The sequence below is a fragment of the Bufo bufo genome, chromosome 2, assembly GCF_905171765.1.
Source record: "Bufo bufo chromosome 2, aBufBuf1.1, whole genome shotgun sequence".
Lineage (NCBI taxonomy): Eukaryota > Metazoa > Chordata > Amphibia > Anura > Bufonidae > Bufo > Bufo bufo.
The window spans coordinates 257,058,429-257,084,003 of record NC_053390.1 but is presented as its reverse complement, the minus strand read 5'-3'; the positions used below and the strand labels follow the sequence as shown (position 1 = coordinate 257,084,003).

At 45.3% G+C, this 25,575-nt stretch overlaps 1 protein-coding gene across 8 annotated transcripts in view; it reads right to left on the bottom strand.

Moving 5' to 3' along the window:
• Positions 1–25,575, bottom strand: part of EIF4ENIF1 (eukaryotic translation initiation factor 4E nuclear import factor 1) — a 43,607-nt gene extending 18,032 nt beyond the window's left edge. For 4 of the 8 annotated variants that reach the window (XM_040416450.1, XM_040416455.1, XM_040416456.1 and 1 more), the window contains exons 1-8: positions 25,427–25,575; positions 24,727–24,842; positions 18,868–18,941; positions 18,662–18,789; positions 8,104–8,396; positions 7,806–8,010; positions 7,144–7,310; positions 5,883–6,018 (exon numbers count right to left, since the gene is read on the bottom strand). In XM_040416450.1, the coding sequence (XP_040272384.1) occupies positions 5,883–6,018; positions 7,144–7,310; positions 7,806–8,010; positions 8,104–8,396; positions 18,662–18,789; positions 18,868–18,941; positions 24,727–24,813 (1,090 nt within the window). In that variant the 5' untranslated portion in view covers positions 24,814–24,842; positions 25,427–25,575. Of the gene's footprint in view, positions 1–5,882; positions 6,019–7,143; positions 7,311–7,805; positions 8,011–8,103; positions 8,397–18,661; positions 18,790–18,867; positions 18,942–24,726; positions 24,843–25,315; positions 25,338–25,390 lie in introns of those variants that run through there. The other 4 variants (XM_040416451.1, XM_040416454.1, XM_040416453.1 and 1 more) reach the window with 4 other exon arrangements.

Here is a 25,575-nt window from a genome sequence, read left to right as displayed (position 1 = left end):
TTATACGGTACCCAATTCCCACCCAAGTCCCCTCTTACCTTATCGTTGTCTTTAGTCTCCCCTGGTTACGGCCACCTCTCCTGTCGAATCCCGCCGGGCCGCGCTTGCGCAGAAGACTGAATATTTTCTCCCGGCCGGGCAGTGTCCTGAACGCGCATGCCTCCGCGCCATGATGACTTCTTCCTGACCAGTATAGTACAGAGCTGCGAACGTGCATGCCGGCTCTGTACTATACAGGCTAGGAATAAGTCACCATGTCGCATGCGCAGCGGCATGCACATTCACGACATTGCGCGGCCTGGCCGGTAGAAAATATTCAGTCTTCTGCGCAAGCGCGGCCCAGCCGGGAGAAGAATCCAGGAAGTGAACGTCACGCTCAACAAGGGCAAGTATAAAAAGTGAAGACTGGAATAGGCCTTAAACCTGAACGGAGCAGGTTCTTAAATTACACAGCAGCTCCGAAACAAAGTGCAGCATAATGAAGAGGAAGCGGTGCTTGGATGGGGAGCTGCCTCCTCCTCCTCAAACAGATGATTGGTGGGGGTGCCAAGTGTCAGATCGCCACTGATCAGATATTGATAAGCTATCCTGACAACATGTCATTACAATATTAACAGCTAAACAACCAGCTGTTGAGGGGTTAAAATAAAAAATGTAAAACCCTCTCATCCTAATAAACTGAAAAATAAAACCTAGATGCTGAAAGAGCATTTGACCAGGTGCACTGGGGGTTACCGATGACCACTCTTAAAATGGGTTTTGAGCGCACTATTCTTTCATGGAAGACAGTACTATACCAAGAGTCAGCTGCTCGCCTATGGAATAAAGGATTCAGCTCTGTAGAATTCAAATTGACAAACTGCACCTGTCAAGGCTTCTCACCATCACACTTGTTGTTGAATTTGGCCACTGGCCATGATAATTAACACCAATGAGAATATTCAGGGTCTAAAGTGTGGGAACTATATTGTAGAAAAATAATTGGATTTTTTGTACTCACCGTAAAATCCTTTTCTCGTAGTAGGCATTGGGGGACACAGCACCATGGGTATATGTCCAACTACCACTAGGAGGCACTAGACACAAAAAGTGTTGGCTCCTCCCCGTTGGGCTATACCCTCTCCACAGGCACAAGGCTATTCAGTTTGTACAAAAAGCAGTAGGAGAGAGAAAAAAAGCAAGGAACCAACAACTCCCGTACCGGGAAAGATCAAGAGACCAGCCCGGAAAATCGGAAGTAAAAACATAGGGTGGGATCTGTGTCCCCCAATGCCTACTACGAGAAAAGGATTTTACGGTGAGTACAAAAAATCCAATTTTCTCGTGCATGGCATTGGGGGACACAGCACCATGGGACGTCCCAAAGCAGTCCCCGAGGGTGGGAAAAGAACAGCCATGCCACCGGTTGGGTATACAGGTGCAGGAGAACCATGTGACCCAACAGTAGAAAACACGGAATGGGCAAGAGGTTCCATAACAAGGAAGAAACCTCAAGGAAGAATCAGAGAAGACTGTCAGCACCCCAGGAAAAATGCCTGGAAGAAAATCCCAAATGCACAAAGGTGGCAAAAGGGAACACCGAGCTCAGCCAAGGGCTGGAGAAAAAATTAGGACAGCACCGCGTGTTGGGACTACCTAACGCTCTAAACTGTCTCAGACCCAAAGAGCGAAAAAAAAAAAAGAATAAAGAATAAAATAAAAAATAAACAGCAGGACCTGCAAAAAAGCAGGACAGGTCTGCCTCCTACGGACACTAGACAAAAACTGAATAGCCTTGTGCCTGTGGAGAGGGTATAGCCCAACGGGGAGGAGCCAACACTTTGTGTCTAGTGCCTCCTAGTGGTAGTTGGACATATACCCATGGTGCTGTGTCCCCCAATGCCATGCACGAGAAAACTATGTACGCAGACGATATAACATGTAGTAACCCCTTGCCATCTCTGGAAAATCTAAAACAGACTAAGACTATTCTCAGCCATCATAATGTAAACGAAAGTAAATTAAAATATTAATAGTCAATAGAATTATAGCAACCAAAATCGAGGAGAGATTTCCATATGAGAGAGTCCGTCTCAAAGGAGGTGCTTATTTGTGATATGTTAAACTTAGATAAAGCATTCATGAAATCCCCTTCAATATTGAGAACTAAGGACTCGTTAGGAATAGATGGGCGGCACGGAACAGTGGCACTACGCTCTCCCCATAGAGACTTTCCCTTTGGAATTCTCTATAGATTAATACCACAACTCAGTTCTAAGCTCTGGAAACAATTGGGCTCATGAATCTTGCAGGCTATAAATGATAGATCAAATGAAGCCATTTAATAACTTACAGGGGGAACTTTTACTGCCAGGGAAGCTACGGCTTTAATAATTACAGATACAATTTTGTATCAAAATTTTATTGAGCAGGCTTGTCAACCAGAGAAATGACTGGCTAGGCTCTGCTGGATCTTCCAGAGTTGCATGTCTATTGTCTATGGGAAATGGATTTCATTTAGGACTAGGGCAAAACCCCATATATGTACAGATAGAAGCAAGATTTAGGGAGGTCCTTTTCCATCTTAGAGTGGCACCAGGCCACTGACATTTTCCAGATGTATAAACCACACAGAACTTTCACGTAAATTACAATTAAGATGGTATATCACACCACCACATAACATGCACAGAACAAACTCAAACAGTAACTTGTGTCTGGGTTATTGTGGAGTGGTGGGTTCCTTGATACATATCTGGTTGTCTTGCTCAAAATTAGAACCGTATTAGAAAGATATATTCCTGTTGATTTCAGGCATCTGTTAAACCAGGCATCCTCAAACTGCGGCCCTCCAGCTGTTGCAAAACTACAACTCCCAGCATGCCCGAACAGCCTACAGGTATCAGACTACAGCAGGGCATTGTGGGAGTTGTAGTTTTACAACAGCTGGAGGGCCGCAGTTTGAGGATGCCCGTGTTAAACTAACTTCTTTCTAAGGCCGGACTTAAAGACATAGGCCAGAGCTGGCCAACCTGCGGCTCCCTAGTTGTTGCAAAACTACAACTCCCAGCATGCCCAGTCTGCCTACAGCTATCAGCCTACATCAGGGAATGGTGGGAATTGTAGTTTTACAACAGCTGGAGAGACGCAGGTTGGCCAGCCCAGACATAGGCCAATTATGGTATTACCTTATAGGGCTGCCCCCACTAATGCCATGGGTGTACTTTTATATTTTTCCTTCAAACCCCCCATAGTTCGTCCACTGCTGGCCCCCCGATGATTTGGCGCGCTGTATTATAATTAGCATTAAACTCGCAACAGGGAGGCAACCCAGTCTTCTGCTGTGGGCATCTCCTTCTCCCTGGCTGTGAGCGCGATCCAGTCAGAGCGGACCACTCACAGCAAGGGAGAAGGAGACGCCCACAGCAGAACACTGCGTTTCCACCCCGTTGCAAAGTTATAGCTCATTACAATACAGCTTGCCAAAATATCGGGGGACCAAAAAATAAAACCATGGCATCAGTGGGGGCCGCCCTACAAGGTAATACCATAATTAGCCTATGTCAAAACTGCTGAAAGGTCCCCTAACCCTTCTGGACAGGGCCAGCGTCAGCACCCGGCAAACGCAGAGGCCCACTGAGCTGCTATGAGCACTTCCATTAATACAGATGGAAGCTCTCTTTGCTGTCATTTCACTTACGCAGTACCCCTCTGGTGGGCCCTCTGAGTCACATGAGGCCAGCTGCTGCAGAGCTTTAGACACGCCCCCTCGTCACTCCATTCAGCAGGTTACCTTACCAGCTTCAGACAGCAGACTGTCAGCGAGTCTGCACTGTGACCGTCTCTTCAAGAGCTGCTTCTGGATGCTGCTTCATGCTATTTAGTAGTTTTACTGCCTCATTAAGCAGTTAGCCTCCATGACACGTGCCGCCCCCCCCCCCCCCCATATTCTGTCCCATCTCATCCTCATGGAGGCCCTGCTGTCTCCTTTCCTCCCTCATGTATCCAGAGCTCCTGTTCCACCCTCCTATCTCCAGTTGCTGCCCTGCACAGACCTCCTGGCACTACTTCTATGAATCCCCCTCAGAGCCCCTTCCACCTACTTTGTGTTCACCCCTCCTGTCCATCCAGGGCCCCGGGCACCTGTCTCACTCCTCTGCCTTTCATTATGGTGGCATCTGAGCCGCATTCACCATAAGGACCTTCTAATGTCACAAGATCATGTCACTGTGCCCCCCACCCCAAACTGTGCCCTCTTAACACCCTGTACAGTGCCACTAGTCATTCCCTGTACTGTGCCCTCTTATACCCCTTTATCCAGTCACTGTACAGAGGTGTCATCCGGTCAATGTATGGCGGTGGTATCCAACAACTGGATGGCCATAACTATCCCTTTCCCTGCCCACGCCACCTTTTTTTAGACCTGGCATGAGCAGTAAAAAGATGATTGTGGTGCTAAAGACCTTTGTGCCACAATCTGTGTCAGAAATACGCCTAACAGACGTATTTCTATATAATAAATGACCCCCTATTGTATTATTATTCAGGGGTAGAGCTAATATCTTTATATTATATAGATTCTAGTGTATTATACTGTGCCCTGTATTTCCCAGTAGAAAATGATCCTTGGGAAACACAGTCCTCATCCCTGACCACCAAGACCAGGTAGTGCTCTGTCAGTACATGGCGGCCTCCCCTCTCCGCCATGCTGCTCCGCTGTGTACTGGCGCTTATTCTGACACTAAGGCTGGGTTCATATCACATTTTTGGGGGGGGCGTACTAAAATTTTCTGTGGGGCCCAGTCAGTTCTAGCTACATCACTGCACAGCTCGTTCTCTCCTCCAGGCCCGGCCCATCAGCGTCATGCAGCAGGCCTGAGGAGAGAAGAAGCAGCGCAGGGAGCTGCGGTTAGTGAATGACCAGACCGCCGCCGGGGCCATGACTGATCTCACAAACGGAAAGCCAAAACACAAGTGTGAAAGTAGCCCAAATTATTTCTTTAGTAAATCGTATTGTATAACCCCTTCACTACCGAGCCACTTTTCAACTTAAAGTGACACGTCAGATTTGCAAAATTCGGCCTGGGATTTATGTGGTAATAACTTTAGAACACTTTTACTTAGCAAGCCATTCAGAGATTATTTTCTCGTGACACATTGCACTTCATGACAGTGGTAAATTTGAATCAATATATTCCACCTTTATTTATAGAGGAATCAAAAATTTACCAAAAACGTGGAAAAATTCTCAATTTTCAAAATTTGAATTTTTATATTTTTAGGACACGATTCCTGAGCTGCCACTCTAAAGAGATTCTAGCAGAACAATTTGGGGTAATTACTAGGGAGATCTCTGGATCCATGTGAGGTACAGGGTTGGTTCTAGCTTTGCTGGAGATTCTAATGTACTATATAATGTCAGCCATTATTGATGTAACAAGTGAATGGTGTAAGGCAGGGAGGCCCAACCTGCAGCCCTCCAGCTGTTGCAAAACTACAACTCCCAGCATGCCCGGACAGCTTACAGCTATCAGCCTACAGCAGGGCATTATGGGAGTTGTAGTTTTGAAACAGCTGCAGGTTGAGTATGCCTGGTGTAAGGAAATAGCAAAGTGTGGCCAGCTCTAATGCTTCAGTAACTGGCCAGCATTCTAGACAAATTTGCCAGATCTCCACTTGACACCATTACAGTAAATGAGTTAGTGGACACTCTGGTAACACCCAGCAATGCCGGAAGCAGAGAGCTCCAGCAGGCTGTTCTCTGTCTGAACAGCATGTCAGAAATATAGCCGGCAGTATGAAACAGGCCTTAAGGCATCATTGCTTAACCAAGGATTTAAAAAAAAAAAAAAAAAAAAAAAAAAACGCAGTATAGAGAAGACTAAATTTGTTGTGGATTTTACCTGCTAGTCTTTCTAGCTCCTCATGAGGAGTGGACCTTAGACTGCTGGATCGACTTCCAGAGTGGCTGTGATTGGAGAACCACCTGCTGAATCTGCTAGCAGATACGGACCCTTCCCCTAGCACATCCTCAATCATCTGTAGGAAGAAAGACATAGTCAGCCTCATAAGTGCCACAGAGTCAACTGGAAGACTGGGGTCTTGAGCTGCAATGGAGTTAAACTTACTTGTAGGTGATGAAAATGTTCTGTAGCTGCAGAATATCTGCTCTGAACACGAAGTCCTTTATTTTGGAGTAGTTTTAATACCCCAATACCCAGAATAGTTCACATGAAAATGCAGAAAGTTTGCAAACTACAAATTAAAGATACTTTCACTCTGCAGACACTTCATCTCATTTGAAGGTAGATTAGACCCAGTAATTTAGAAAAACCACAAAAAAAAAAACCAACCTTCACAACTTGGGGGTAAAAATAACCAAGATAAGCTAAAGCACAAGTCAGACTCTACAGAACAGAATTGTATGGCTGAGCAAAAAACTATTAAACAATTAAAATATTAGGCCAAGTACTAAATTCACTTCATGAAGCACAAAAAAAATTTATAGTAACCATTCTATGAAGATTGACATCACGGTAAGCAATAGTAATGAATTTTACCAATATGCTTATTGAAGTTCTACTCCTTGGGGGGAGGTGTGACAGGCAGTGAGATATCAAGCCAGGTAAGAATACAACCCCACACCATCTTTGTGCATACCAAGAAGAAGTGATTTTTTTTCCGTGCAACTGTTGTGCATTCTAGATTGCTACTAACCAAATCACCTTTTCTCACCCATATACCAACGAAACTTTAAAGGGAATGTATCACCCATTTTACTACTAATTATGACTTTCAGGCAGCCATCTTGGACAGGCTTCCGTTAACAGCATTCAGATATGCTTTACTGCAACCACACTGACCACAAGATTGATATACACCCACTGCGAGTGGTGTGATCCTGTATGGTCTATATAAGAGACATTATCTGTCATCACAATCCTGACTGTGAAGACAATGAGATGACTGCTAAAAAGCAACTTCTACAAAATAGGAAGTGTTAGCCCATTATTAGGATCAGTGGCCAAAGTGAAAACTGCAAGTTTTCAATCTCTCCATGTATGCAATTCTGAAAACAAATCTTAAAAATAAGATGACACATTCCCCTTAAACAGGAGCTCTGCTTTGAACGTGGTCACATGCAGTCTACTCAATGGTACTCACCGAAGCCAATCCAGGAACACTCTTATCCAGGTTAAAAAATTCATTGAAGTCAAATTCTCCAGGTGCTGGTTCTGGCAGAACGGCCTCTCGAGGCACTTCCTGATCAGCAGTAGATTCTGGAGGAAGAGTTGGCTCTTCCTCCAAGACTCCTCCATTGTATTCAAACCCTGGTAACACAAAGTTAAATGCTAAAAATACAACAACATGTACATATTTTACACTCCTCTTTATATTTTAAGCACAACTGCATAGACAATACATTGCAGATATTGTCCTGACAAACTGTTCTTAGAGTAGTTTAATACATAGATTTTTGAGGAGTTTTTTGCAAGAATTGTGTTGGAAAGGAACGAAAAATATTTATACTTATGAGCTGCACCCACCTTTTGCTTAGATTCAAAAACTGCCATAAAAACCTGTGTGAATTCACCCCAATGGGGAGACTAAGAAAATGAAAAATATCAAAAGAGGCATAAAATGCCTTAAAATATTTTTGGGGGGGGGGGGGGGGGGGGGGGGGGAGTATTTGGTATCGCTGTTATTTATATCTAAAAATTAACTCTAAAATTTATAACTCCGTGGCAATATTGCTAGTAATGTGAATTGGCCAATCCCTTTAATATATCAATACATATGCTTAAACTTTACAAGAGGTACCGAACCCTTGCCTTCCTTCACAGATGTTCGTTTCCGTGTTCGTTTTCTTCCTTTCTGATCTTCCTCCAGGATCTTGTCATCAAACCCTGTAAGCTCTATTGTCTCTGACTGGCTTGTTGGTCCACCAGAAAACCACTCCGGCTCCTCTTCTGTGTAAGAATCATTTCTTCTGCGTTCACCAAACACTCTTTTACTGTCACCATACTCCCTCTGTTCCAAAATACAAATTTATCCCATTTTTAAAAACCAACATTTGAAGAAAAACTTTAAAAAAGTCAAATAAAACTGCATAAGTGATCTTACCCTAAAACGCTTATCTTTGTACTCCTTTTCGCGTTCTCTTCCATCACGAAGTTCTCTACCATCTTTTTCTCCACCTCGTAAGTCACGTTCAAACCCTCTTGCAGCTATTATTCTCCCACTACCAATCCTTCGACTGCCGGCCAGACGGAGGCTCTCATTTTCCTTGTTATCCAGAGGGCTCCCAGCTCGACGTGAGCCCACAGCAGCAGTCACATGACAACCTCCCCCAAAACTTCTTCTCTGTGGACTTAGAACCACATCAAGGTCATCCTCCTTCACACGCTCCCTGGGGTCTGAAAAAAATAAATAAAAAAAATGTAATGAAAAAAAATAATTTTTTAAATAAATTTAAATCTACACATGCACTTTAATGCAATACATACACATTAATGCACACTACTATAATTTTATAAAATACTCAGTGCTCCAGACAAAAAATATATATATATATTTTTGAAGATAAAACAGTAGTGAGCCAGCACTACATACAGCATACTTCCATCCATAAGATGTCTTCCATCCATTGACATCTCCTGTCATGTAGACGTTCTCTTTACTCTTCTCCTTTGTTTGACCCAGACCGCCATTACAGATTCTTTCAGCCGCATCTAGGCTGTGCAGAGTTTGTTAAAAACAAGTTATTTTTCTATAAGCATCCCCACATTTTCAACACAACCTCTCCACCCTGGTTTCCCAACAATGTCATCCTGCTGTCCCTCCCAGCCCTGTGCCCTCCAATGCCCCTGCTGATAAAATAGTGACCCCAGTAGACAGTGTCCCTATAGTGCCTCCAGCAATTATAACGCCCCCAGTAATAATAATGTCCGCTAAAACGCCCCCAGTAATAAAAGGCTATATAGTGCTCTCAGTAGTCATGCCTGTATAGTGTCCTCAAAAATAATGTCCCTGTAATAGAAATGCCCCTACACTGTACAGTGCATCCAGCATTAATATCTCATTTTACACCCCAGGTAAAAATGCCACTATAGAGCCCTTAGTAGTAATGCCCATGTACAAAAATAAATAAAATATCCCACTATAGTGCTCCAGGATTAAAACTCCCCCCAGTGCATCCAGTAATGCCCCATATAGTGCCCTCATTAAAAAATGCCCTGGTAATGCCCAATACAGGGCCGTGTTTAAAGTCCCCAGTGCCACCAGTAATGGCCCTGACTGTCCCCTGTATTAAAAATTCCTCTAGAGCGCCCCAGTTATGCTGCCAGTAACTTCCCCCACCTACAGTAGTAATGTCCCCCACAGCGACCCCATTAAGTAATGTCCCACCCAAAGTACCCCTTCAGTATCATGTCCCCAATGCCCACTGCAGTGCTATCCTTCCTGTTAGTAAAGGCCCCCCCCAAGTTGGCAGTGAAGAGAGGGGGGGGGGGGGGGGGGGGGGGGGGCAAAAACAAAAAAAACAAACACACAATACTACTCACCTGTATCCCACAACCTCATCTGGTCTATGGCCACATCGCTTCACTGGGTCCCGGTGTAGGCAGGCGTGATTATGTCATCACGCATGCCTTCACGGGTATTTACTACCCGATAGGCTTCGAGGGCCTGAAGCCTATGAGGGTAATCGGCAGTGGAGCAGAGAACCATCATCTCCCGTGCCCTGCCGCAGTATTGAACTGCAGGTCTAGTTGCAAATAGCGACAAGACTTTTTAGTACATTTTAAATCGCATTGGCAACCATTTTGGTCGCCATCTGGAGCGCTGATAGAGTTTTTTTTGGCTAAGAGCAAAGGAAATTTTAACCTTTTCCACCACAAGAATGTATGTAATAGTTCATAACATTAAACGCTTGAATTTAAAAACCAAGAGCTTAGATAGAGTTCAGGTAAAATATTCAGGGTTTTACTTCCTGGTTCTGCAAGTGACATGAGGAAGAGAAAGGACACAAGTACAGAAGGAATTAAGGTGAAATCTGAAAGGCACTCTAAGGCTGGGTTCACACGAGCGTGTCCGGATGCGTCCCGGTGTATTGCGGCAAACCCGCTAGAGTAGGAATGCAATTGCAGTCAGTTTTGACTGCGATTGCGTTCCGATGTTCAGTTTTTATCGGGTGGGTGCAATGTCTTTTGCACGCGCGTGATAAAAAAACGACTGTGGTACCCAGACCCGAACTTCTTCACAGAAGTTCGGGCTTGGGTTCGGTGTTGTGTAGATATTATTTTCCCTTCTAACATAGTTATAAAGGGAAAATAATAGCATTCTGAAACCAGAATGCTTAGTAGGTGATCAATTGAGGGTGATGGACCATGTGATCTGACGTCACCACAGGTCCTTTAGCCCACAGCTCATGATTAAAGAAGTAAAGAAGAGACCGGCAACTACACGATCAAGAGGAGAAGGTGAGTTAATTATTTTATTTTTTTTAACCCTCAATTGATCACCTACTAAGCATTCTGTTTTCAGAATGCTATTATTTTCCCTTATAACCACGTTATAAGAGAAAATACAGTGAATAGACTGTCACCTAGCAACCATGCGTGAAAATTAGGGATGTCCCGATACCATTTTTTTAAGACTGAGTACGAGTACCGATACTTTTATTTAACCACCTCAGCCCCCAGTGCTTAAACACCCTGAAAGACCAGGCCACTTTTTACACTTCTGACCTACACTACTTTCACCGTTTATTGCTCGGTCATGCAACTTACCACCCAAATGAATTTTACCTCCTTTTCTTCTCACTAATAGAGCTTTCATTTGGTGGTATTTCATTGCTGCTGACATTTTTACTTTTTTTGTTATTAATCGAAATTTAACGATTTTTTTTGCAAAAAAATGACATTTTTCACTTTCAGTAGTAAAATTTTGCAAAAAAAACGACATCCATATAGAAATTTTGCTCTAAATTTATAGTTCTACATGTCTTTGATAAAAAAAAAATGTTTGGGTAAAAAAAAAATGGTTTGGGTAAAAGTTATAGCGTTTACAAACTATGGTACAAAAATGTGAATTTCCGCTTTTTGAAGCAGCTCTGACTTTCTGAGCACCTGTCATGTTTCCTGAGGTTCTACAATGCCCAGACAGTACAAACACCCCACAAATGACCCCATTTCTGAAAGTACACACCCTAAGGTATTCGCTGATGGGCATAGTGAGTTCATAGAACTTTTTATTTTTTGTCACAAGTTAGCGGAAAATTATGATTTTTTTTTTTTTTTTTTTTTTTCTTACAAAGTCTCATATTCCACTAACTTGTGACAAAAAATAAAAAGTTTTATGAACTCACTATGCCCATCAGCGAATACCTTGGGGTCTCTTCTTTCCAAAATGGGGTCACTTGTGGGGTAGTTATACTGCCCTGGCATTCTAGGGGCCCAAATGTGTGGTAAGGAGTTTGAAATCAAATTCTGTAAAAAATGACCTGTGAAATCCGAAAGGTGCTCTTTGGAATATGGGCCCCTTTGCCCACCTAGGCTGCAAAAAAGTGTCACACATCTGGTATCTCCGTACTCAGGAGAAGGTGGGGAATGTGTTTTGGGGTGTCATTTTATATATACCCATGCTGGGTGAGAGAAATATCTTGGCAAAAGACAACTTTTCCCATTTTTTTATACAAAGTTGTCATTTGACCAAGATATTTATCTCACCCAGCATGGGTATATGTAAAAAGACACCCCAAAACACATTCCTCAACTTCTCCTGAGTACGGGGATACCAGATGTGTGACACTTTTTTGCAGCCTAGGTGGGCAAAGGGGCCCATATTCCAAAGAGCACCTTTCGGATTTCACTCCTCATTTTTTCCTGAATTTGATTTCAAACTCCTTACCACACATTTGGGCCCCTAGAATACCAGGGCAGTATAACTACCCCACAAGTGACCCCATTTTGGAAAGAAGACACCCCAAGGTATTCCGTGAGGGGCATGGCGAGTTCCTAGAATTTTTTATTTTTTGTCACAAGTTAGTGGAAAATGATGATTTGTTTTTTAATTTTTTTTTTCATACAAAGTCTCATATTCCACAAACTTGTGACAAAAAATAAAAACTTCCATGAACTCACTATGCCCATCAGCGAATACCTTGGGGTCTCTTCTTTCCAAAATGGGGTCACTTGTGGGGTAGTTATACTGCCCTGGCATTCTAGGGGCCCAAATGTGTGGTAAGTAGGTAAATGACCTGTGAAATCCGAAAGGTGCTCTTTGGAATGTGGGCCCCTTTGCCCACCTAGGCTGCAAAAAAGTGTCACACATCTGGTATCTCTGTATTCAGGAGAAGTTGAGGAATGTGTTTTGGGGTGTCTTTTTACATATACCCATGCTGGGTGAGATAAATATCTTGGTCAAATGCCAACTTTGTATAAAAAAAATGGGAAAAGTTGTCTTTTGCCAAGATATTTCTCTCACCCAGCATGGGTATATGTAAAATGACACCCCAAAACACATTCCCCAACTTCTCCCGATTACGGAGATACCAGATGTGTGACACTTTTTTGCAGCCTAGGTGGGCAAAGGGGCCCATATTCAAAAGAGCACCTTTCGGATTTCACAGGTCATTTTTTACAGAATTTGATTTCAAACTCCTTACCACACATTTGGGCCCCTAGAATGCCAGGGCAGTATAACTACCCCACAAGTGACCCCATTTTGGAAAGAAGAGACCCCAAGGTATTCGCTGATGGGCATAGTGAGTTCATGGAACTTTTTATTTTTTGTCACAAGTTAGTGGAATATGAGACTTTGTATGAAAAAAAAAATAAAAAAAAAAATAAGCATTTTCCACTAACTTGTGACAAAAAATAAAAAATTCTAGGAACTCGCCATGCCCCTCACGGAATACCTTGGGGTGTCTTCTTTCCAAAATGGGGTCACTTGTGGGGTAGTTATACTGCCCTGGCATTTTCCAGGGGCCCTAATGTGTGGTAAGTAGGTAAATGACCTGTGAAATCCTAAAGGTGCTCTTTGGAATATGGGCCCCTTTGCCCACCTAGGCTGCAAAAAAGTGTCACACATGTGGTATCGCCGTATTCAGGAGAAGTTGGGGAATGTGTTTTGGGGTGTCATTTTACATATACCCATGCTGGGTGAGAGAAATATCTTGGCAAAAGACAACTTTTCCCATTTTTTTATACAAAGTTGGCATTTGACCAAGATATTTCTCTCACCCAGCATGGGTATATGTAAAATGACACCCCAAAACACATTCCCCAACTTCTCCTGAGTACGGCGATAGCAGATGTGTGACACTTTTTTGCAGCCTAGATGCGCAAAGGTGCCCAAATTCCTTTTAGGAGGGCATTTTTAGACATTTGGATACCAGACTTCTTCTCACGCTTTGGGGCCCCTAGAATGCCAGAGCAGTATAAATACCCCACATGTGACCCCATTTTGGAAAGAAGACACCCCAAGGTATTCAATGAGGGGCATGGCGAGTTCATAGAAATTTTTTTTTTTTGGCACAAGTTAGCGGAAATTGATATTTTTAATTTTTTTCTCACAAAGTCTCCCGTTCCGCTAACTTGGGACAAAAAATTCAATCTTTCATGGACTCAATATGCCCCTCACGGAATACCTGGGGGTGTCTTCTTTCCGAAATGGGGTCACATGTGGGGTATTTATACTGCCCTGGCATTCTAGGGGCCCTAAAGCGTGAGAAGAAGTCTGAAATATAAATGTCTAAAAAATTTTACGCATTTGGATTCCGTGAGGGGTATGGTGAGTTCATGTGAGATTTTATTTTTTGACACAAGTTAGTGGAATATGAGACTTTGTAAGAAAAAAAAAAAAAAATTCTGCTAACTTGGGCCAAAAAAATATCTGAATGGAGCCTTACAGAGGGGGGGATCAATGACAGGGGGGTGATCAATGACAGGGGGGGTGATCAATGACAGGGGGGTTGATCAATGACAGGGGGGTGATCAGGGAGTCTATATGGGGTGATCACCACAGTCATTGATCATGCCCCTGTAAGGCTTCATTCAGACGTCCGGATGCGTTTTGCGGATCCGATCCATCTATCAGTGCATCCGTAAAAATCATGCGGACATCTGAATGGAGCTTTACAGGGGGGTAATCAATGACAGGGGGGTGATCAGGGAGTCTATATGGGGTGATCACCACAGTCATTGATCATGCCCCTGTAAGGCTTCATTCAGACGTCCGGATGCGTTTTGCGGATCGGATCCATCTATCAGTGCATCCGTAAAAATCATGCGGACATCTGAATGGAGCTTTACAGGGGGGTGATCAATGACAGGGGGGTGATCAGGGAGTCTATATGGGGTGATCACCACAGTCATTGATCATGCCCCTGTAAGGCTTCATTCAGACGTCCGGATGCGTTTTGCGGATCGGATCCATCTATCAGTGCATCCGTAAAAATCATGCGGACATCTGAATGGAGCTTTACAGGGGGGTGATCAATGACAGGGGGGTGATCAGGGAGTCTATATGGGGTGATCACCACAGTCATTGATCATGCCCCTGTAAGGCTTCATTCAGACGTCCGGATGCGTTTTGCGGATCGGATCCATCTATCAGTGCATCCGTAAAAATCATGCGGACATCTGAATGGAGCTTTACAGGGGGGTGATCAGGGAGTCTATATGGGGTGATCACCACAGTCATTGATCATGCCCCTGTAAGGCTTCATTCAGACGTCCGGATGCGTTTTGAGGATCGGATCCATCTATCAGTGCATCCGTAAAAATCATGCGGACATCTGAATGGAGCTTTACAGGGGGGTGATCAGGGAGTCTATATGGGGTGATCACCACAGTCATTGATCACGCCCCTGTAAGGCTTCATTCAGACGTCCGGATGCGTTTTGCGGATCCATCTATCAGTGCATCCGTAAAAATCATGCGGACATCTGAATGGAGCTTTACAGCGGGGTGATCAATGACAGGGGGGTAATCAATGACAGGGGGGGTGATCAGGGAGTCTATATGGGGTGATCACCACAGTCATTGATCATGCCCCTGTAAGGCTTCATTCAGACGTCCGGATGCGTTTTGCGGATCGGATCCATCTATCAGTGCATCCGTAAAAATCATGCGGACATCTGAATGGAGCTTTACAGGGGGGTGATCAGGGAGTCTATATGGGGTGATCACCACAGTCATTGATCATGCCCCTGTAAGGCTTCATTCAGACGTCCGGATGCGTTTTGAGGATCGGATCCATCTATCAGTGCATCCGTAAAAATCATGCGGACATCTGAATGGAGCTTTACAGGGGGGTGATCAGGGAGTCTATATGGGGTGATCACCACAGTCATTGATCACGCCCCTGTAAGGCTTCATTCAGACGTCCGGATGCGTTTTGAGGATCGGATCCATCTATCAGTGCATCCGTAAAAATCATGCGGACATCTGAATGGAGCTTTACAGGGGGGTAATCAATGACAGGGGGGTGATCAATGACAGGGGGGTGATCAGGGAGTCTATATGGGGTGATCAGGGGTGATCAGGGGCTAATAAGGGGTTAATAAGTGACGGGGGGGGGGGTGTAGTGTAGTGTAGTGGTGCTTGGTGGGACTTTACTGAGCTACCTGTGTCCTCTGGTGGTCGATCCAAACAAAGGGGACCACCAGAGGACCAGGTAGCAGGTATATTAGACGCTGTTATCAAAACAGCGTCTAATATACCTGTTAGGGGTTAAAAAAAACACATCTCCAGCCTGCCAGCGAACGATCGCCGCTGGCAGGCTGGAGATCAACTCTCTTACCTTCCGTTCCTGTGAGCGCGCGCGCCTGTGTGCGCGCGTTCACAGGAAATCTCGCCCATCGCGAGATGACGCATATATGCGTGACTCTGCGCAGGGCTGCCACCTCCGGAACGCGATCCTGCGTTAGGCGGTCCGGAGGTGGTTAAGTACTCACCGATACCAATTACCGATACTAATTTTAACAATAAAATACACACACACACACACATGTATTTTCTGACCACTGACCAACCAAAAGGCCCAAAAACAGAACTATAACATTCCAAGGAGAGGTTACACTGTATGGGGGGCAGCCACAAGGAGAGGTTACACTGTATGGGGGGCAGCCACAAGGAGAGGTTACACTGTATGGGGGGCAGCCACAAGGAGAGGTTACACTGTATGGGGGGCAGCCACAAGGAGAGGTTACACTGTATGGGGGGCAGCCACAAGGAGAGGTTACACTGTATGGGGGGCAGCCACAAGGAGAGGTTACACTGTATGGGGGGCAGCCACAAGGAGAGGTTACACTGTATGGGGGGCAGCCACAAGGAGAGGTTACACTGTATGAGGGGCAGCCACAAGGAGACGTTATATACTGTATGAGGGGCAGCCACAAGGAGAGGTTATACTGTATGGGGCAGCCACAAGGAGAGGTTATACTGTATGGGACGGCCACAAGGAGACGTTATACTGTAAGGAGTCAGGATAACAATTTTTGAAGCCCCCCCTCCTCAGTATAATAGTCTTGTGGCCTTCATACAGTAATGTATATTTCTTCTTGCCCTAATGCCTGCTTTTAGAGATCAATGTGCAGCTTGCAAGCAGGAAGGGAAGGACCAGGGCCATAGAAGACAGACACAACACCTTTAGAGGGACTCGCTCCTGGCAAACACAGCTCTGCTGCAGTGAATGCAGTGGAGCAGACTGATGTAATTACAATGTATAGTTATTGCAGGGACTCGGAGAATCGTCTGAGAGTTTATTAGTTAAAAGAATCGAATGAGTCAGAGACTGTGTCACCGAGTCCCTACCAGACTTCCTGCTCTGCTACATGCACCCTGTACACACACAGCTCCCCCCCCCTTCCCCCGGACGGACTTACAGGGAGCCGCAGAGCAGGAAGTCTGGCAGGGACTCGGTGACTCAGTCTCTGACTCATTCCATTCTTTTAACTAATAAACTGTCAGACGATTCTCTGAGTCCCTGCACTGTGAGTCAGTGCTGGTTGCCTCTGATTGGTTGGAGGGCGGGGAGGGGCGGAGCTAGCTTCCACTGTCGGCTCCTATTACACTGCCTGCTGCTGCCTCTGAAGCCGTTAGCTGTGTGAGGTGCAGGGGCAGGCCGCGGACGGACACACACACATAGAAGCGGCGCACAGGTATCGGCAGTGGTATCGGGGTCATTTGCACGAGTACATGTACTCGTGCAAATGCCCGGTATCGGTCCCGATACCGATACTGGTAACGGGACATCCCTAGTGAAAATCGCACCGCATCCGCACTTGGTTACGGATGCTTGCGATTTTCACGCAACCCCATTCACTTCTATGGGGCCTGCGTTCCGTGAAAAAGAATATAGAGCATGCTGCGATTTTCACGCAACGCACAAGTGATGCGTGAAAATCACCGCTTATCTGAACAGCCCCATTGAAATGAATGGGTCGGGATTCAGTGCGGGTGCAATACGTTCACCTACCGCATTGCACCCGCGCGGAAATCTCACCCGTGTGAACGCAGCCTAAAGCTACTTTCACACTAGCGTTTTGGCTTTCCGTTTGCGAGATCCGTCATGGGCTCTCACAAGCGGTCCAAAACAGATCAGTTTTGCCCTAATGCATTCTGAATGGAAAAGGATCCGCTCAGAACGCATCAGTTCAGTCACCATTCCGCTCTAGAGGCGGACACCAAAACGCTGCTTGCTTGCTGTCCACTCGCCTCCTGTATCTGTATTACAATGGTCATTGGTGGCACAGTAGCCAGGCACCTACTTTGCTGGCTGCTTGACTCTGGGGAGGACACTCAGGAGGAGGCGGCTGCTGGCGTTCGCCAAGCCCACTAGCTGAGACGGCGCAACGGTAAACCCTCCCCCTGCTTTAATATAAGCCAGACATTCATTGGTGGCAGTGGCACGGGCAGCTTCAGAGCCCGCTCATTTTATTGGGCTCTGCGGCGGCCACGTCATAGGAGGGAGGGATTCCCTCCCTCCGTTTGTCCATCCCTCTCCACTGACCCTGGCCACGGCAGCACGCGCCATGTTTTCTCATAAGCAAGCAGCGCTGGACAGATTTTCAGCAAGGTTAGATGCAGATAACTTTGAAAACCATGAATATCGGCTGATAATATCAGTAAATCTGATAATCCGTTGATCCCTAGTCTGCATACAGTTTTCCCCTGGAACTAATATACACACACACACTGTCCAGATAGGGGACAGCGATTTTATAGTTCATTTTGGTTTCAGTGAACTTCACAACTGGTTTGCAGCTTACAGTGGTCCCTCAAGATACTATATTAATTGGTTCCAGGGCGACCATTGTATTTTGAAACCATGGTAACTTGGTTCCAAAGCCCCAAAATGTCATCCAAGATAAAAAAAAAAAAAAAAAAAAAAAGGAGAAATGAAGAAAAATAAGCAGATAACTAAGACCGATAAAACAAGTCCTTACATATAACAGTCAGGAATAGCTGCTCACTAGCAACTAATCCAGCTATATTACCAGAGAAGTGGCCTTGATTGGTTGGATCTGAGTCTGAGACATTGTATGTTGAGTCTAGTTTCTACTTACGATGGGTCAGACCACTGTATATTGAAAATATTTTATCCTAAGGGATCAGTGTATTCTCTAAAAATGCATATTACTGACAAGTTGTGCATAAAAGCTGTGATATGTTACCTGCTATCCTACGCTTAAGAGAAGTTCTTTCTGCATCAGCCTCTTTTTTTAATAAGTCAATTGGAGAACTGCGGCCAGAATTTGGGTAGAGAGATGCATGCCACTTTTCAGGATCCCAAACGCCATCACTATACAAACAGAAAGCAGATATTTATTATAAAGAAATGAAGGCAAAGCAAATAATCTTAAGGCTATTTTGAACATACCTGTTATATTTATCTGATAAACAGGACGGCCTCTGTTTTGAATGCGGCAACTCTTTAATATCTAGAAGTTGTTCCTGTTAAAGTGGAATATAACAAGATGTCATGGCTTTGGGACGAATCAATCCATCTAGCAAAATGTACTAGAAGTGTACCAGGTAAAGAAATAACAACAACAAAGAGACTGGGCATAAAGAGTCATAAGAATAGCAAGAAGGTAGAAGCCACTGCTACAGGAGCCTTCAAGAGAAGTTTTCATCATGTAAACCAATAACACTGCTTAACATCCTGTATCTAGCACTTCCTGTTGCTGTATCCAACCAAACCCATGATGTACTTCGGCTTTCTCTGACACAGCTCCAGTATCGCCCCTAACACCCAGCTAGTTACAGACACTCCCCTATCACTGTCCCTAACACCTAGTCTATAGCTCCTCCCACCAGCTAATTACAGACACTCCCCCCAACACCCAGCTAGTTTATAGCTCCTCCCACAGCTAGTTACATAGACACTCCCCTAACAGCCAGCTAGTCTATAGCTCCTCGACCCAGCTACAAAGACACTCCCCTATCACTGTACCTAACAGCTAGCTAGTCTATAGCTCCTCCCACCCAGGTAGTCACATAACACTCCCCTATCACTACACCTGAATGGACATAACCTCACAGGAAATAGGAAGGAGCTGCATGGACACGGTCATGTGACTACAGACCAGAGCAGAAGGGAAGAGAAAAAAAAAGGTAAAAATACAGCACTAAATAACAGCTAACTTCATATATTAGCATTTCAAAAAGATGTTGATGAAGACTGGTAAACCCCCTTTAAGCCCTCCAGTATACGGTACCTAAGGAATGTACTCACCTGCTTTCCGCAGCTCTGGTAGGTCCCTATCTTGCTTAGTTCTGGCCGGGGTAGCTGAAGAATGAATCATACTCCCCTGTTGATATTTTTGGCCCTGGCTTCTTCACTTCTGGCCAAGGAAGAAACTGGACCACATGTGCTGCTGTAGCCAATGACTGGCCTCACCAGTTACTCAATGCTGAGTCATGTGACGCTAGGGGACATTTAGACAGCTGCAGCAGCACACGTAAAGACCCCGTCAGCTCCCTGGCATGAAGTAAACAAGCCAGGGACAAGAATATCACTGAATGGAGCAGGCAAGTAAGACTTACTGCTTAGGTACCACATGCTAAAGGCTTAATTAAAAAAAAAGGGACCAAAATCTGAAAACCCCCTTTAAATCTCGAACTTAATACCACTTATCACATTTCACAATTCTCCATGACTTATCAAACTAAGGCTACTTTCACACTGGCATTTTGGTATCCGTTTGTGAGATCCGTTCAGGGCTCTCACAAGCGGTCCAAAACGGATCAGTTTTGCCCTAATGCATTCTGAATGGATAAGGATCCGCTCAGAATGCATCAGTTTGCCTCCGTTCAGTCACCATTCCGCTCTGGAGGCGGACACCAAAACTGACGAAACTAAGCCAATCTGTCCTTGCACACAACATAAGTCAATGGGGACAGATCAGTTTTCACTGACAATAGAAAATGGATCCGTCTCTCATTGACTTTCAATGGTGTTCAAGACGGATCCGTCTTGGCTATGTTACAGATAATACAAACGGATCCGTTCTGAACGGATGCAGACAGCTGTATTATCTGAACAGAAGCGTTTGTGGAGATCCATGATGGATGAGCACCAAACGAGAGTGTGAAAGTAGCCTAAGCAAGAGTCTAACTTGGTTACACACCAAGACAATTAGTTATAACTGTTCCAACCTGTTCTGCAGAGCTGGTTTAGGTATGATGCAACCCAGTTCAATATACCATATTTTTCACCCCATAAGACACTTTTCCCACGCAAAATGTGGGGTGAAGATGCCTTAAGGAAGAGCTAATTAGTACCGGAGGACCAGGAAGCGGTGAATGCAGGACTCCCCAGGCTCTGTACTCACCGCTATTAACCTACAAAAGGCCACCCGTCGGCTAGACAGTTAACAAAAACCACTTGTATAACAACCAAGGTAAACCAAAAACTAACAAATGGGGAATGGTATAAAAATGTAAATTTATTGATAAAAATACAAAGGATGGAGCTACTACAGAATTACAAGAATGCAGAGAAGCACAGGGTCACAGACGCCACAATACACCAAGGTGTCAATGAATAATGACATCTATTTCAGGTACCAGAGTAAAATGCTGATGTGCATTTAAGTAAACCAATTGGTCCAATATGCAGTTGCTGTACGATTCCTTCAAACAATTGATGCAAAAAGCCCTGTTAGTAGCAGGGGAAAAGCACAGCGAATCCACACATAGCATAGAGGCCAGAGAGCAACAAACCATGAAAATAAAATTCTCTCGTAAATAGCACTATATAAACAATAGTCGACATAAATATGTAAAGAGGCTCGCTATGGATACGTGCAGAATCACCAGCAGGGTTAGGACAGGGAGAAATCAATGCAGACCGTACCTGAAGACATGGTGGTGAGTGGGTGTGAGGACCCTGAGCGCACAACCTCGACGCGCGTTTCGCCCTACGGCTTCGTCAGGAGGTATCTGTACTCACCGCTTTCTGGTGCTCTACGGTTGGCTGTTCTGTAACTACGCACAGCGCAAGGACATCAGCGGTGACCTGACAATGTGCGCGTCAGGTCACAGCAGAGCATGCGGCAAGAAGAAGAAAGCTGGATGCTAGGAGCGGAGGCATTTGGTCCAGGAGAGGTTAGTGGATTTGTACTTTATTTTAGATGCTCTGAGCAAGGGAGTCTGTAGGGGGTTATTCACAATGAGGGTCTGATCTGAGGTGTGAATAGGGGAGGGGTCATTAACATTAGGGTCTGAACTGATGTCTGATTGAGGGTCTGATTGGCTCTGAGCTGATGTCTAATGGAAAATATATTTCTTATTCTCCTCCCCCTAAAACATAGGTGTGTCTTAAAGGGCAAAAGATACAGTAAATTTTGTTCTATTTTAACAATTTTAAAGTATACCAAAAACATTAGTACAAGTAAGACCTAGTCAATAGGAGAAATGTGGCATAGCAAGGGGCATCAGAATTGTAAACATAGGCCACATTTACCAATGTGATTGACCCTACACAGTGACGGAAAATGTGCCAAGTTTGGCGCAAGTTGGTGAAAAATGTCATCAAGTTTTAGACATTTATGAAGCGAATGCGCCAAAAGGAATAATTCTCTATGACGCGCTGTACAAAGGAGTGTGGAGTAGAAAAAGGCATGGCTTAAGGATGAAACTAAATTTTGCTGTAAAGTCAGTGTACCAATAGGTGGTGCAAGATTAGACAAGGGCGTCTAGCACCGAATTTATCATCCGGCATAAGCCACCGTGATAAATGTGGTGCATCTTTAGACCAAGTTTAGGAGTCATTTATCAAACTGGGGTAAAGTAGAACTGGCTTACTTGCCTATAGCAACCAGATTCCACCTTTCACTTTCCAAAGGATCTGTCAAAAATGAAAGGTGAAATCTGATTGGTTGCTATGGCCAACTAATCCAGTTCTATTTTGCACCAGTTCGATAAATGAGCCTATACATTTTAGACAGGATTAGTAAATCTGCCCCACCATCTGCATACAAGAGGACTTAGAACTCAGTAGCCTCTTCTCCAAGAGCTGTGTCCCGAATTGCAACACAGCGCTAGTCCTCAACTACACAAATGGGGCCATTTTAAAAGGAAGAAAGGTGGGCTTCAGGATGGATTCACACATTGCTGCCATGGTGTGTATTTTGCCAGGGTTTTACGAAATCATGGCCACTGCGATCACGGCATCAGGCTCATCAGAACTGAATGACCTATGTAACCAATACACTGTTAAAAGGGAACCAGTCACCTCCCATACGCTGCTCTCACGGAGCGCAGCATGGTATAGTGACAATCCCATCTATCACTCCTGTAATGGCACTCAGTACTTTGAGGACCTGTAGAAAAACACACCAGAATTACAAAAAAGATAAGGGTCCAGTCACACGTCCATAGTGTATTGCAGATCCGCAATACACCGGCCGGCACCCCACAGAACTGCCTATTCTTGTCCGCAATTGCAGACAAGAATAGCACACTCTGCCCCATCCTCCTCTGCCTTTAGACAATGATTAGCAGGCTTCTTTCTTATGCACAACAGGAAAAAAATTATTTAACTGTAGTCTGGGGAGGGCAGTGTGCTTCACCAGCACTTCCATCACCGACATGCGCTGTGGGCTTTAGAAGCCCAGCACTCTAAGGGACCGTTCACACGGCAGCCGTGTCCACTTTGCCTCCCATTTATTTCAATGGAAAGTAGCACTGAGAATAGCAGAGTGGCAGCTTAGGCTACTTTCACACTGGCGTTTTGGCTTTCTATTTGTGAGATCCGTTCAGGGCTCTCACAAGCGGTCCAAAACTGATCCGTTTTACCCTAATGCATTCTGAATGGAAAAGGATCCGCTCAGAATGCATCAGTTTGCCTCCGTTCCGCTTTGGAGGCGGACACCAAAACTGAGCCAAATGGATCCATCCTGGCACAATAGAAAACGGATCCGTCCCCCATTGACTTTCAATGGTGTTCAAGACAGATCCGTCTTGGCTATGTTAAAGATAATACAAACAGATCCGTTCTGAACGGATGCAGACAGTTGTATTAGCTGAATGGATCCATCCATGACATATCTGCACAAAACACGTGTGAAAGTAGCCTTAAAGAGGCTCTGTCACCTGTTTCAAGTATACCATGCTAGATACATATGAGGTAGGGCTCCAAACACCTTTATTTCCCTTATTTCAGGTCCGATCACACTGCAAAATCCACAAAATGTGCTAATGACCAAACGGAGCGCTCAGAGGTGCGATTGTGGCTTCTGAGCACCGCATCTCCGGCTCCCTCCTGCCTGTTAGTGCCGCCCTGTATGTAATAAAAACGACCCCCATTCATTCATTGACAGCGCTAGACTCACTGGTCTAGCGCCGAAATCCCGTCGTCCAACAAATAACAGCGAGTGCGCACTAGAGGAATTAGACTTGCCAGGATTGCCGGTGTAAGTGCAGAGCGCACACGCAGTCATACGTTGGAGTGTGCACGTGCGGGGTCTAGCGCTGTCAATCAAATGAAGGGGGGGGGTGGGAGTTTTTATTACATACAGGGCAGCACTAACAGGCAGAAGTGCGTCAGAGATGCGGTGCTCAGAAGCAATAAGCACGCCTCCGAGCGCACCATTTGCTCATTAGCATATTTTTAAGAGTGGATTTCACTGTGTGATCGGACCTGAAATATAGGGAAATTAAGGTATGTTTGTGATCAGCGTTTGGAGCCCTACCTCCCTATATATCTAGCATGGTATATTTGAAACAGGTGACAGCCTCGCGACGACAACAGGTATGTCCTTCTTGGCCCAGCTACAAGCCACCGCTCCACATTGAGACGTATGGGAGGCAGAGCGGATGCTGGCAGATAAGCGACAAAATATCAGCGCAGCCGTCTGCACCAAGATCCCACTGTAAACCCCGCCGTGTGAACGGGCCTTAAGGCTAGCTGCACAGTGCAGATTAGGCATGGTTCTTCATAATAGCGTACCAGCACAGTGAAAGCTTTGCCAAATCCCATGTACACGGTGCATATTTTATGTGCCAGAAATTGAACTGATTTGCGCCGATCGGCAGCTGAGGTTATGTGGTTTCTCCATAGACCAATAGGGTTGCTAAAATAAGTGCAGATTAACATGTGGGGTTTGTTTTTTGACGCAGATTTTCCACATAGAACACAGCGTGCAGGTAGCCTAAAAGTATAGGACACCATCACCAGAGTGACAGACCTCTACATGAGGACAGGTCACTAATAAGACACAGCAGACAATACCTTTGAGTATCCGAGATGAGATTTGCTCCGAGGGGCCTTCCTGAGGTCAGTAAAGGGATCTCTGTCTGAATCTTCTTTGTGGTCCATCTCGACAAGCCCAAAAAGCCACTACACACCTGAAGAGAAATCACATTGATCCCAACTAGTAAATACCGCTCAGGCGATCTGACAACCCAAGTCCATACACCAGCTATGGAGGCGACAGGCACCTACACGCCGGATACCCTCGTCCCACCTCCCAAACCAGCATTACCCCCACCTATACAAGGGGCTTACACCTGGGGGACGTGGAATAACATAGCAGTCAGAAAACTTCCCAATGAAGAGCAAACAATAGCATCCATGGAAGAGCCCAGGGGGGCACTGAATGAACTACAGGGCTGGGGGACCGGGGACCCCTATACAACCTGGCAGGAGCTGAAGTGCGAACATGTCCTGACTAGAGCTGAGCAACGTCCACACAGCACAGGCTAGACGAGGCCTGCTCCCCGTTTTTAAAAACGGTCTCACACAGGAGACACCGGGTGGTACACGGCACATACCGCCCCATCACCTGCTGCATGCCCCGCCATCATTGCCCATGTCTTACCTGAGTACACCCCCCACTTTCTCCCGGTTCCCCTCCCTCTAATACCCCCGCCGCGTACACACGCCGCTTACGTACAGCACGCAGGGCACGCACATAACGCGTATCACGTACCGGCCCCGCGGCTCCCTTCACTCCGCCGGTCTGCTCTCTACTGGGAGCTTCGGGGCCTTCTTTGTCTTCTTAACTCACGTCACGCCGGTCTACAGTAATACGCTCCCGGTCAACTCAGGCACCGAAAGCCGCCTACGTCAAGAGGACCC